This window comes from Oncorhynchus keta, chromosome 25, assembly GCF_023373465.1.
Source record: "Oncorhynchus keta strain PuntledgeMale-10-30-2019 chromosome 25, Oket_V2, whole genome shotgun sequence".
Taxonomy (NCBI): Eukaryota; Metazoa; Chordata; class Actinopteri; order Salmoniformes; family Salmonidae; genus Oncorhynchus; species Oncorhynchus keta.
In genome coordinates, this window is record NC_068445.1 from 10,999,924 (window position 1) to 11,012,841 (window position 12,918).

General features: G+C 43.8%; 2 protein-coding genes across 4 annotated transcripts; both read right to left on the reverse strand.

Annotated features, from left to right (window-relative positions):
- Positions 1-1,216: 1,216 nt before the first annotated feature.
- LOC118358156 (zinc finger and BTB domain-containing protein 26-like) lies at positions 1,217-9,527 on the reverse strand. 3 transcript variants are annotated; one of them, XM_035735652.2, is made up of 3 exons: positions 7,830-9,527; positions 6,267-6,434; positions 1,217-6,072 (listed from the first exon to the last, which is right to left on the reverse strand). In XM_035735652.2, exons 2-3 carry the CDS (start codon positions 6,405-6,407, stop codon positions 4,846-4,848), a joined length of 1,368 nt encoding a protein of 455 aa, XP_035591545.1. In that variant the 5' UTR covers positions 6,408-6,434; positions 7,830-9,527; the 3' UTR covers positions 1,217-4,845. The 3 variants fall into 3 exon arrangements, with proteins under 3 accessions (XP_035591545.1, XP_052334577.1, XP_035591544.1); XM_052478617.1 differs by having other exon boundaries at positions 7,754-7,835; XM_035735651.2 differs by lacking the exon at positions 7,830-9,527 and adding an exon at positions 7,495-7,823.
- Positions 9,528-11,562: 2,035 nt separating this feature from the next.
- LOC118357834 (UDP-glucuronosyltransferase 2B15-like) lies at positions 11,563-12,561 on the reverse strand. Its single transcript, XM_052479975.1, has one exon. The coding sequence runs from the start codon at positions 12,559-12,561 to the stop codon at positions 11,614-11,616; it is 948 nt and encodes a 315-aa protein (XP_052335935.1). The 3' UTR covers positions 11,563-11,613.
- Between the last annotated feature and the right edge of the window lie 357 nt (positions 12,562-12,918).

The window sequence follows — 12,918 nt, forward strand, 5'->3', positions numbered from 1 at the left end:
CTCACCTCTCTCCCAGCTTGGATAGAAAGTTGTAGGTAAAACCAGTCTATTAATGTCAAATAATGTCAGTCCACCCTCAAAACACTAGCTTATTATAGATTGTTTCATTATGCAGTATAGCCTACTATTTATAGCAGTATTTAGCTGCAATTTAGCTGTTATTTATGAACCTTTTATAAACATTACACATCAAATAGCCTAACAATGAGGAAAAATCTTCAGCTTGAGGATGAATGTTGCCACTATTTATTGTTGATATCAGGTTGTGTCTGGCCTACACAAATGGACTGCAATCAAGGTCAATGAAATGAAATCCAACTTGAGAGACTCTGCTGATCTTCTGAAGTCCCCCTGAGACATTGTGCCTTATATGTCCATTGTGCTGCACACAATTTCAACTTAGTCTTGAATGATGCATGCCAATATATGCCAGATATAAAGCACTGTTGATATTGCAACCACAACTCAAACACCGGTTCACCAGTACGAATAACATCGTAAACCGCGTTTTTTTTGTTTGAGCCCTCAGGAACTGTTGTCCGCTAAATATAATCATCTATTTGCATCTGCCAATTTATTGGCTGTCGAGTATCCAGACGACCTGTTCCCAGAGCTTCCTATACAGTTATCTATACAGTAACGTGTTGAGGCCGGACATTTTGTAGAATGAAAGGCTCAATTAAAGATGTTGCAGAAATGCTGAATATGATATTTTAATCACCACTCCCTTCTGCTCAGTTTCTCTGGTGTTGCTATGGCTTTCAAGCTGTTTTTACCATCCATGCAAGTCGCTAATGCGCAGAGAACGTTTTCTAAACGCAAACTCATAATGAACTACCTAAGAACGAAGCACTAGGCTCTCCGTCTGATATGAGCTTTTGATCACCTGATTAAGCTCCACTCACTGCACTGGCGCAGTCGTAGCCTTGACCACGGCATTTGTTCACCGATATCACCTTACTTTCAATCAGTTTGATTACTTATTTTTTAATACCTGGAGCACTTTGATCAGTCACATTCTTGAAGCCCAAGAAACACATACTTAGCTTTCTAGTAGTAGATTTTTTTATGAATGAATTCTTGGGGGTTTACTGGCAAAATGATACAATAATTATATTATATATATATATATATATATATATATATATATATATATATACTGACAAAATTATACAATAATTATATTGTATATATATATATATAAATAGACATTGATGACAGGCACATAGAGCTTGTGCAGTAAGTGTAGGTGAAGAGTAAGGATTGCGACTGGCTACACATTGGCACTGCAGAGCGTCAGCCAAGCAGGACCTGTCTGCCTGAGTGATTGGGCTAGGATCGGGAAGATACGCCAGTTGCCCCATAAAGCATGCATCTATGCACAAACGGGTTCCAGATTCACATACAAAACTCTGTGCAGGCATGCTCAGAATTGTACATCTTTGCCATGACTGGTGTGTTTAATGTCTCAGAAATCACATCAACATGGTATAATAAGATGGGCAGCTGGAAGCCTGTAGGTTATTTGTAATCACTGGTCAAGTAATCAATCAACTGATGAGGCCCCTTAATCTCAGATCTATGTAAATAAAACCAGAGATATGTGTTACACAGTGAATACATCTATTCATAATGGATGGTATGAAGTACAATAGGGATATTGCTATCTAAACGGAGCAGAGAAAAATAATGTTATTTTTTATTACTAGGCAAGTCAGTTAAGAACAAATTCTTATTTTCAATGACAGCCTAGGAACAGTGGGTTAACTGCCTGTTCAGGGGCAGAACGACAGATTTGTACCTTGTCAGCTCGGGGATTTGAACTTGCAACCTTTCGGTTACTAGTCCAACGCTCTAACCACTAGGCTACCCATTTACTACATTATAATAACCCTGGTGCTGTGGCATTGGGAGTGGTCTAAATCATGTTCCATCATGACAATCATGACAGTACTGTAACCCCAGTGATACACCCACAACAATGGCCAGCTAGAGTTCAGAGGGTTTAAATGACAACTCGTCATGCTCTGTGATGACATGGTATACAATGGCTCCATCTACTGTAGAAAGCGAGCTAATGCTTTTGAGGTTTAAGGCTGACTTGATTTGTTCCATTGTGCTGAAAAACATATACCAGTATTTACATGGTGGTGACATTGGCTGGTACAGTGTTATTACAGTATAGATACACACAGATACATCGTACATCATTAGACGAGCAAATAAACTTAAATTGACAGTTGGCCCAAACAGGCCACACTAAGTACTAATGTGTGCACACACTGTAATTATCCTGTACCTACCAATGTAAAAACATAGCAAATAGATCAGCTTTTAGTGTCCCTTAAAATGCATGATAAAGGTTTTGTATAATTTCAGCCAGTAGTTTTGAATGTAGTGTGTTCAGTAATTGTGTTCAACGTCATCCACTTGTATGATATGTTACCTCCTGCAATTCGTACGATATGTGATGAATTCCAATTCGTACAATATACATTACACATTTGTAAGTGCTTAAGATCCCGTTGATTCTCTTTTAAAGTAAAGTGGGGACTTATTGTTCTCCTGTTGGGAATCTGATCCTCTGATACTGTGTGTCACAGTAGGACCACAACATACTCATTATCCTCACCCACATGTCATGTCCTTATACAATATTCAAGCGTGCACTGCCGTTCAAAAGTTTGGGGTCACTTAGAAAAGTCCTTGTTTTCCATGAAAACAGTAATGAAATGAATTGCAAAATGAATAGGAAATGTAGTCAAGACGTTGACAAGGTTATAAATAATGATTTTTAATTGAAATAATAGTGTCCTTCAAACTTTGCTTTCGTCAAAGAGTCCTCCGTTTGCAGCAATTACAGCCTTGCAGACCTTTGGTAATCTAGTTGTCAATTTGTTGAGGTAATCTGAAGAGATTTCACCCCATGCTTCCTGAAACACCTCCCACAAATTGGATTGGCTTGATGGGCACTTCTTACGTACTATACGGTCAAGCTGGTCCCACAAAAGCTCAATAGGGTTGAAATCCAGTGACTGTGCTGGCCACTCCATTATTGACAGAATACCAGCTGACTGCTTCTTCCCTAAATAGTTATTGCATAGTTTTGAGCTGTGCTTTGGGTCATTGTCCTGTTGTAGGAAGAAATTGTCTCCAATTAAGCACCATCCACAGGGTATGGCATGGCGTTGCAAAATGGAGTGATGGCCTTCCTCCTTCAAGATCGCTTTTACCCTGTACAAATCCCCCACTTTACCACCACCAAAGCACCACCAGACCATCACATTGCTTCCACCATGCTTGACCAACGGTATCAAAAAAAAAGAAAGTCCTTTGTTTCTGGCCATTTTGAGCCTGTAATCGAACCCACAAATGCTGATGCTCCAGGTACTCAACAAGTCTAAAGAAGGCCAGTTTTATTGCTTCCTTAAGCAGGACAACAGTTTTTGGCTGTGCAAACATAATTGCAAAAGGGTTTCTATGATCAATTAGCCTTTTAAAATGATAAACTTGGATTAGATAACACAACGTGCCATTGGAACACAGGAGTGATGGTTGATGATAATGGGCCTCTGTACGCCTATGTACAGTTGAAGTCAGAAGTTTACATACACTTAGGTTGGAGTCATTAAAAATGTTATTCAACCACTCCATAAATTTCTTGTTAACAAACTATAGTTTTGGCAAGTCAGTTAGGACATCTACTTTGTGCATGACACAAGTCATTTTTTCCAACAATTGTTTACATACAGATTATTTAAATGAGTCACTGTATCACAATTCCAGTGGGTCAGACGTTTACAGACGCTAAGTTGACTGTGCCTTTAAAGAGCTTGGACAATTCCAGAAAATGATGTCATGGCTTTAGAAGCTTCTGATAGGCTAATTGACATCATTTGAGTCAATTGGAGGTGTACCTGTGGATGTATTTCAAGGCCTACTGTCAAACTCAGTGCATCTTTGCTTGACATCACGGAAAAATCAAAACAAGTCTGGTTCATTCTTGGGAGCAATTTCCAAATGCCTGAAGGTACCACGTTCATCTGTACAAACAATAGTATGACTATTGGGACCGCGCAGCCATCATACCGCTCAGAAAGGAAATGTGTTCTGTCTTCTAGAGATGAACGTACTTTGGTGTGAGAAGTGCAAACCAATCCCAGAACAACAGCAAAGGACCTTGTGAAGATGCTGGAGGAAACAGGTACAAAAGTATCTATGTCCACAGTAAAATGAGTCCAATATCAACATAACTTGACAGGCCGCTCAGCAAGGAAGAAGCCACTGCTCCAAATCCACCATAAAAACAGGGACTTATACTAGGATTAAATATCAGGAATTGTGAAACACTGAGTTGAAATGTATTTGGCTAAGGTGTATTTAAACTTCCGACTTCAACTATAGATATTCCATTAAATATTCGCCGTTTCCAGCTACAATAGTCATTTACAACATTAACAATGTCTACACTGTATTTCTGATCAATTCGATGTTATTTTAATGGACAAAAAAAATTTGCTTTTCTTTCAAAAACAAGGACATATCTAAGTGACCCCAAACTTTTGAACAGTAGTGTATATCGTCTACCCCATTTCCAAAAGAGGCATCATTGACAATAAAAACACATGTTCTACAGACACACTATCATCACTTTGGTTCTACTGTAGGCTTCCTTAGCCAAAACAATACTCATGAGGACAAATAATTTCAGTTCATATTTTTGGTACTCATTTTACAGTAACTCTTCTTCTAGTATTAAGTGTTATACCTTCAAGTACCTTACAGTGTGGTTTACAATTCAGCTAACACTACTACGAAGCTATTGATTTGTGAAGTGATACAGTGCTACAGAGAGTCACCCACAAGAACTGGCTTATTGTCCATGCTATTGTCCATGCTACAGTCCTGCAGACGCCCATACTCAAAGTCCAGAATCCCGTTGTGTAGTTGGCTCCTCTCGTTGGCGTTGTCAAAGCTGTTCTTGCCATGGATTTGTTTGAGGTGTTTGCGGAGCACGGGCTTGTGGGCAAACACCATGTCGCAGTAGTTACAGCGATGGGGCTTGTCTCCGCTGTGTAAGTTCAGGTGGTCCAGGAGAGAGCATTTCTGAGTGAAGGTCTTGCCACAGATCTTGCATTGAAAGGGCTTGATGCCAGCGTGGACCCGCATGTGACGGTGCAGGTTACCCTTCTGGGTGAACATCTTGCCACACAGCAGGCACATGAACATCTTGTGCATCTTGAGGTGGTTGGCGTAGTTCTCTAACTGGCGGAACACGCGGGCACACTTTGGGCACTGGTGGTACCACTGAAGGGATTTGTCTGAGTTTCGTAGGTGCCCCCCCAGATTGGGTCTCCCTGTGGCTGAGGTGGGTAGTGGAAGGGGGCTGAGTGGGTATCCTGGCATGGGTGGCATGGTCATTTCGCTAGCCCGGGTGTCCACTGTGGAGTTGATGAGGGAGTGCTGGGGCTCGGGGGAGTGTATCGACAATGGGGGGCTGGTCGGGAAGCGCACTGCGGTGGAGGTAGAGGGGCGTTCAGACATCTCAGACACCCGCTCACACACGGACTCCACCTTTACGATGGTGATGGGGCTCTCCTCGCCCTCACTCCTGTCTCGCTTCTGCCTCTGGGGAGGGGTCATCAGCTGAATTGTCACATCATCATCATCGTCTTCATCATCCTCCTCCACCTCACAATGCACTACCTGTGCTTGGGGCAGCTCCTGTAGTCTCTGGGCATGAGAGGCTCTGAGAGTCTCTCCATCTTCTTCCTCCTCCCGAGGCTGCTGTTTTACCTGGCAGGGTCGCGGCTGGATGAACTTCTTGAGAGCCTGGGTGCACTGCTCCACTACGTGGCCCATCTGGAGGAAGCTGGCCACAGTTAGGTAGTTGACCAGCTCTATCTCAGGCAACTCCAGGGTTCCCGTGTAGCAGGACAGGAGCAGCTGATGGCCTACCTCCGCCTCCTGGATCATGGAGATCTGGACCTCCCTCGTGGATGAGTCCTGCAGAAAGAACTGGTCCCGGAGGAAGGGAGATCCGGCTGCCAACACCACCTTGTGACCTGGGACCTAATTATAATATTGATAGAAAAACGTTATTTGTATAGCACAATTCATACAGAGACTGCAACTCAAGGTCATTTGCATAATACAATAATAACCAAAATAGATTAAATAGATTTTTTAAAGACATGGTAAACAGTAAAAGCAGCATAGAATGCTTAAAAAGTGCAAAAACACTTGATTGATTGATAGATACGCACCTCCAGGTCATTGATGCGCACAGTGACGTCACAGAATCTGGTCTGGTGGCGGAGCAGGTTCATCTTCTGCAGCATGGAGTCTCCGAAGGTTCCGAAGTGGAACTGGAGGATCACCTGGTTCTGCTGCTGGGCCATGGACATGGTGGCTTACTGCAGCTGCCTGCAGGCCTGGTGGAAGAGAGCAGATACAATGGCAATACATTTGATAACAGGTATATATGGAAGATGCTGCAGTTTAAATGCATTTTATGACTTGTCATAAGCATATGACCCCCTTATATGGTATTATCATCTGAATGATCCTGACTTAATAACAGCCAGTTTGAGACAGTTGAATATGTAATAAATGCTCATAAGACATTATAAAGGCTCAAAGCATGAGGAGTACAACTTTTATTTGGATTTCTGAGCAATGCAGTATCATGTGAAGAAGTGCACAATTACTCAAAACTCATAGTCAAATCAAATGTATTTATAAAATCCTTCTTACATCAGTTGATATCTGAAAGTGCTGTACAGAAACCCAGCCTAAAACCCCAACAGCAAGCAATGCAGGTGTAGCAGCAAGGTGCCTAGGAAAAACTCCCTAGAGAGGCCAGAACCTAGGAAGAAACCTAGAGAGGAACCAGGCTATGAGGGGTGGCCAGTCCTCTTCTGGCTGTGCCAGGTAGAGACTATAACAGAACATGGCCAAGATGTTGACCAGCAGGGTCAAATAATAGTAATCACAGTGGTTGTCGAGGGTGCAATAAAGCAGTCCCAAACTTGACAAAATAAATATGAGCTCATGACATAACATATTACAAAATAGATAATTGAACAATAATGCTGTAATTATAAGTTATAAATCCAACATAGCAGGTACAAAAACAATATAAAAATCTCCAATCTCGCGTGGTAATATGAGGATTGTTATTAGGCTGCTGTGGAGAGGATATATAGCCTGGTTAACGCGCGACCCTTCGATAGCCTGCCTATTCGTTGGAAGACAAACTAATGTTTGATGAACATTAACAAAAAATGTTAGTCCCTTTGGAGTAAAATCTGACAAACACAGTAAAACGTCATTCATTGTCGTTTGGCCTAGCAAAATCAAATGTCTAGTTGGTGTTCATTTTCATCAAGAGAATCTGGATGCTGCTCTAAAACAGTGGCCATATTTCACCACTGTTAGCCGAATGTAAAGACAACGGCATTACAACATTTCAGCGCGAGAGAAAATATTCACCTATCGTCTATTGCCAATAGGAAAATCCCTCCACGAAATCTGGCTTTCACCCGGTAAAACCGATTTAGATGGATCTACTTTTCAATATAGAATCGTCTTCAAAAACAGTGCGGAAGAGTAGGGAGGGGCGCCACTCTCTCAACTAGAGCGGTCGAGAGGGATGCCTTTTTAAAGCGGTAGAGAGCCATTACAGCTGGTGGTCAGACTAACGGTGAGTGAGTGGTCCCAAGGACCTAAAGTTGTATCATAGTCCACATACGATGATTCCGGATAGTCCGACGTCCCATTGTGACATAGCCTCGCGGCTCTGAGAAGGGACGCACTGCCTGACTCACCTCCTCACCAAAATGGACAACCAACGCGTCTCCGGTATCCCACACAGCAAACTCGTTAAAAAAAACGTTGAAAAGACGATTTTGCCCGACGGTTAATATACCTTCGGTTTTGGTTGAAAGTGAACGTTGAAAAGACGTATGTTTCATGTCGTTGAAAAGACACCTATAAAAATACGTCCTTCTACGGGCGTTTCGGTTGAAAGTGAAAGTTTAAAATATATATTTTTTAGGGCTTGTTTGAAAGACTTGCAAAGAGCATAATTTCAATGTACTTGTAGCCTATATACATGGACGCAGTAACGAAAAAAATTGTCTAATTATTTTCCATTAACAATCACACTACTCATTACATGACCTTTCTAAAAACTTTTGGCCACTACTGTTGGTGGGGGTGAAGTGACTATCTGTAACCGATGTGAAATGGCTAGCTGGTTAGCGGTGGTGCGTGCTAATAGCGTTTCAAATCGGTGACGTCACTCGCTCTGAGACCTGAAGTAGTTGTTCCCCTTGCTCTGCAAGGGCTGTGGCTTTTGTGGCGCGATGGGTAACGAGACTGTGACCCGGCCTCGGCAGTCTTCGGAGGCTCTTGGAGAAACTTGGGTAAGCTCGAATCCTCTTGAGGACTTCTGAAGTTCATCAGATGCAAAGTGGGATCCTTGAGTGACTGCAATCAGACCTCTTCTCCCTCCTACGTTCCCGAAACCATCAATGGAGCCGGATGGTTAAGGCGATGAGTGAGTCGAGATCCATCGGTAGTTCCCGGGCTGCAAGCTCGTCCCTTACCCCCGCCTTTAATCCGTGCAGGAACATGTTGAACAGCACTTCCGGGTTCCACGTACCCTCCGCTGTCAGCGTGCGGAACTCCAGCGCATAGTCTGCCACACTGAGGGAGTCCTGCCGAAGCTCGAGCAACTTCTGGGTTCATAGTCTGCCACACTGATGGAGTCCTGCAGAAGCTGGAGTAACTTCCGGGCAGCCTCACTTCCGGACACCGGAGCCTCAAAAACCTTTCTCACCTCCGCTACAAAACAACTGAAGCAGACGACAGATTGTTGCTCCCACAATGCCGTGGCCCAGGTGAGTCCCCTCCCGGACATCAGCGTAATAATGTACGCCATCTTCGAGTGGTCTGAGGGGAAAGAAGAAGGCTGCAGCTCGAAAACGAGGGAGCACTGGGATATTAAGGTCCGGCAGGTTCTGGAATCTCCATTGTAAGCACTCCGGGGGAGGTAAGCGGGTTCCCGGGAAACTGGGGTGACAGTGCTGCTACCAGCCGAGTTACTGAGGGGCTGGGAGGTTACCGCGGTGGTAGGCTGCCTAGTAGGCAACCCACGGAATTACTCACGCAAAGCATCCAATGCTAGGCCATGAAGTTTGGCCACGTCCTGGAACCCTTCCATCAGACCACAAAGCATCTCCTCGTGTCTACCAATGAGGGCTCCTTTGGAGGAGATGGCGTTGCGGAGCTGGTCCAAGTCTTCTGGGTCAGTAATGGCCAGTTCGTACTATCAGGAATCTCTAAAATTGGTTCAGCCACAGTGATCCCCAGGTTTTCACTCCAACCACACATCGTTGGGTGAGTACACATAAGCCTTTTCCTAATTATCTTCCAATTATCATCATCCCGGGGATTATGCCGTGGCCAGAACCCACAAGTTATAGTCCCTATTTTTCCACAGCTTCTGGAGTTGAGTGAGGCTCCATGTCCCTCCCAAAAAAAAAAGATTGAGGTTGCCTCTCGTGCTTGTTCCGTTGAGCTATCTCCTTGTATCATCGCCGTTCCGCTTTCGCTGCCTCTATCTCCTCCTTACCCCGGCCTGCGTCCAGGGTCCTTTTCCATCCAGGATCTCCTTCGTCATAATGATGAGACCAAGGCGCAGCGTGAGTAGAGTTCCACATAATTTGAATAAACTGAAACTCACCTAACAAAACAACAAACAACCAAACGAAACGTGAAGCTACAGATGTGCACTAAGGCTATACATAGACGAGATCCAACAACACAAATGAGGAAAATGGCTACCTAAATATGATCCCCAATCAGAGACAACGATAAACCGCTGTCTCTGATTGGGAACCATGTCAGGCCAACATAGACATACAAAAACCCCTAGACATACAAAAACCCTAGACATACAAAAACTAGAGTACCCACCCTAGTCACGCCCTGACCTAACCAAAATATATGGAAAAACAGAGATATCAAAGGTCAGGGTGTGACAGTATGGCCATGTCCTTAAACCAGCTGAGATATTCAGTATCTCCATTATCCCTACCATTGGTGTATCCATTTTAGGTAAATGGATTAATAATTTGACTTACTCGCTACAAGCTCATATTAATTTGGCCTACAAGGGTTTTAGCCAGCTCTCCCTGGATGTCCAGAATATTAAGGCAGTTACAGCTAGGCAGTTTGACTTTGGATTACCTGCTGGCAGCACAGGGAGGCGAGTGTAAGGCCCTGGGACTGGACCTCGATGACGAATGCATAATGTTACTTCCTGACTCCTCCAATAACATGACCAAAATCCTGCTTGATATGTCTGAGCTCTCTAATACTCCCAACCCTACTGACGATGATGTTCTGACCAGCATGGGTAAATGGTTCACTGGGAACTTTGGAAATGTTATGGGCATCTTATCATTTGTAGTTCCTGTGTTGATATGCTTTTGCTGTGTTTTGATTTTTTGGTGTCTTGGTAAATGGGCAGTGAAGAATGGTATAATGGTTTTACCTGCCTCCTATGATGAATACTATGAGGCCACTGGTGTTGACCCCAACTATGACCCTCTTGCTCGCCCAACTGACCCAGAGGATGATTACTATACTACCTATGTATATGTGAATGGTTAAAAGTTCCAGATGTCTGACGGCGATCTCTGTACATGGTTATATGAGACTAGGTAGTTTCAACGGGGGGAATGTTGGAGGTTACCCTGGGGCTACACCAATGCCATGATTGCTCTATATATGTGATAACCTTTGTATGCTTGCAATGCGTAATGATGGAAAGGTATCGGGTAATGAAGATGTACTGCTTTAGTTCTCAGGCTGAGAACTGCCTGCACCTGCTGATGGTCATACAGCCTCAAGGCCGAGATGTTCCGAAAGTAGCAAAGGGCCTGAGACTACACAGGAGTGGTTGATGGCTTATAGTAGAATGAGAAATCACAGTCTAGACAGGTTTTTCACATCTTAGATACTTTGTATCTAATCCAATGCAACAATGTTAAGGTATGATTGATGGTAGGTTGTCCACACCAACTAGTATAAAGAGTGTTGTCTCCTGTTTCGCCACCTTTACTATAGACTACGGAGGTATTCTGTATGCGAATCTCTGTCTGCAATTGCATTTTATTACTAAAGAGTTTTATACCAAGGTTCCTGTGTCTGTGTCATCTATCTGGAAGACTGATTGTTGAAGGAAACTTACATCACCCCATGCAAAGGACCACCCAACAAGAGACCCCTCTATCCCTCTCTCTCAACCACACAACTCAAGTCAGTCTTTGTTGCTGTAGTACAACGTTAACAGCATAAGGTAATATTATATTTGGAGCACGAAACTTAATGTGAGGGTGACATAAAAAAAATGGAATGCAAAGATATATTGCCAAAAGTAGCCTACTGTATTGTTTCAAATACCAGCATAGATTATTGTGGCCTTCTTGATGTTGCTGAAAAGAAGGTCAGAAAGAATGTCAGAAAAAAATCATTTCAATATTTGATTAACTATATATTTATTTATAATTTAATTTATAAATATTTAAAAACACATCTATATCATTCATGTTTCACTTTCATCCTACAAAACACCTTACACCACAAAAACCTTACAGCAAAAGTGATAACCAGTATTATGAACAACACAATGGCCAGTAGCGTGGCTATGACATCCATAGAGTGGTAGGTGAACCAGGACATCTTGTAGGACTCTGTCCTCAGATGTGCCGCTCCTTTGTTCCTCATGACAAACTCGATCCAGAACATGGCGTGGTCCAGTGGCTTCATAAGCTGGTCCCTGTGCAGCCTGGAGAGCCTTTGCATTGCCTCCCTGTAGGGCGGCTCATAGAGAATAGCCTTCACTGCCTCCAGGAAGATGTCTCTGTCTACGGTGACGATGTCCACTATCTTAGCCTCTCCCTTAGCCCTCATCCTGTTGAGGTTATCCTGCTGGTCGACCATCAATGGGAGGCCGACGATGGGGACACCGTGGTAGATGGCCTCCTGGACTCCATTGGTGCCGCCGTGGGCGGCAAAGGCTTGGGTCTTGGGGTGTCCTAGGAGGTCGTTCTGGGGGAGCCAGTCCACCAGTAAGGTGTTGTTACCCAGGGAGGCAGGTCTCTTCCCAGTGTGCCTCCAGACAACCCTCTGAGGCAGTTTGGCAAAAGCAGTGGCAATGTCCTCAGCGATGTCCTCAGGAAGTTGTCCCACCAAGGTCCCGAGGGACATCATGATGACCCCATGGTCCCCGGAGCTCTGGACAAAGTCCTCCATGTCCGGGGGAAGCGGCTTGGATGGCTTGCCCTGGAAGCCACCCACGTAGACCACGTTTGGCATGGTGGGACGAGGAAACTCAAAGGTGAAGTCATTCCTCATGAGCCAGATGTCTGCTGCCTGGAACAATGACATGGAGTGAACATCAGGGCCAAAGTATCGATGGACGAACGGAATGTAGTTAGGGTCTGTGATGTATGCAGTTTGAACCTTTGTAAAGATAAAACAGAACATTTATGACTCTCTCCTGAAAAGTAATTTTGTCCGTCAACATTGCTCCTGGTACTGGGACATATGAGAGAGGTGAGGGGGCAATGGCAAAGTGACCCTCACCCTGGATTGTCCATCTGACATTGAAGACAAGAGGAAGACCAAGGCGGTGTGCCAGTAACGTGCCCGCACCAGTGCTTTATGTTTAGTCCAGCCCATAATGCTTTAGGTTGACCCTATGTCCAATTGGTTAAAAGGCACACCATTTGATTGGATTTGATTAGAATCCAATGGCGACCATTGAACCTGGCTCACTCACTAAAGAAAGTAGGAAAACAGAGTACTAGGGGAAAGTAATACCTAAGAACTGATGACATAATG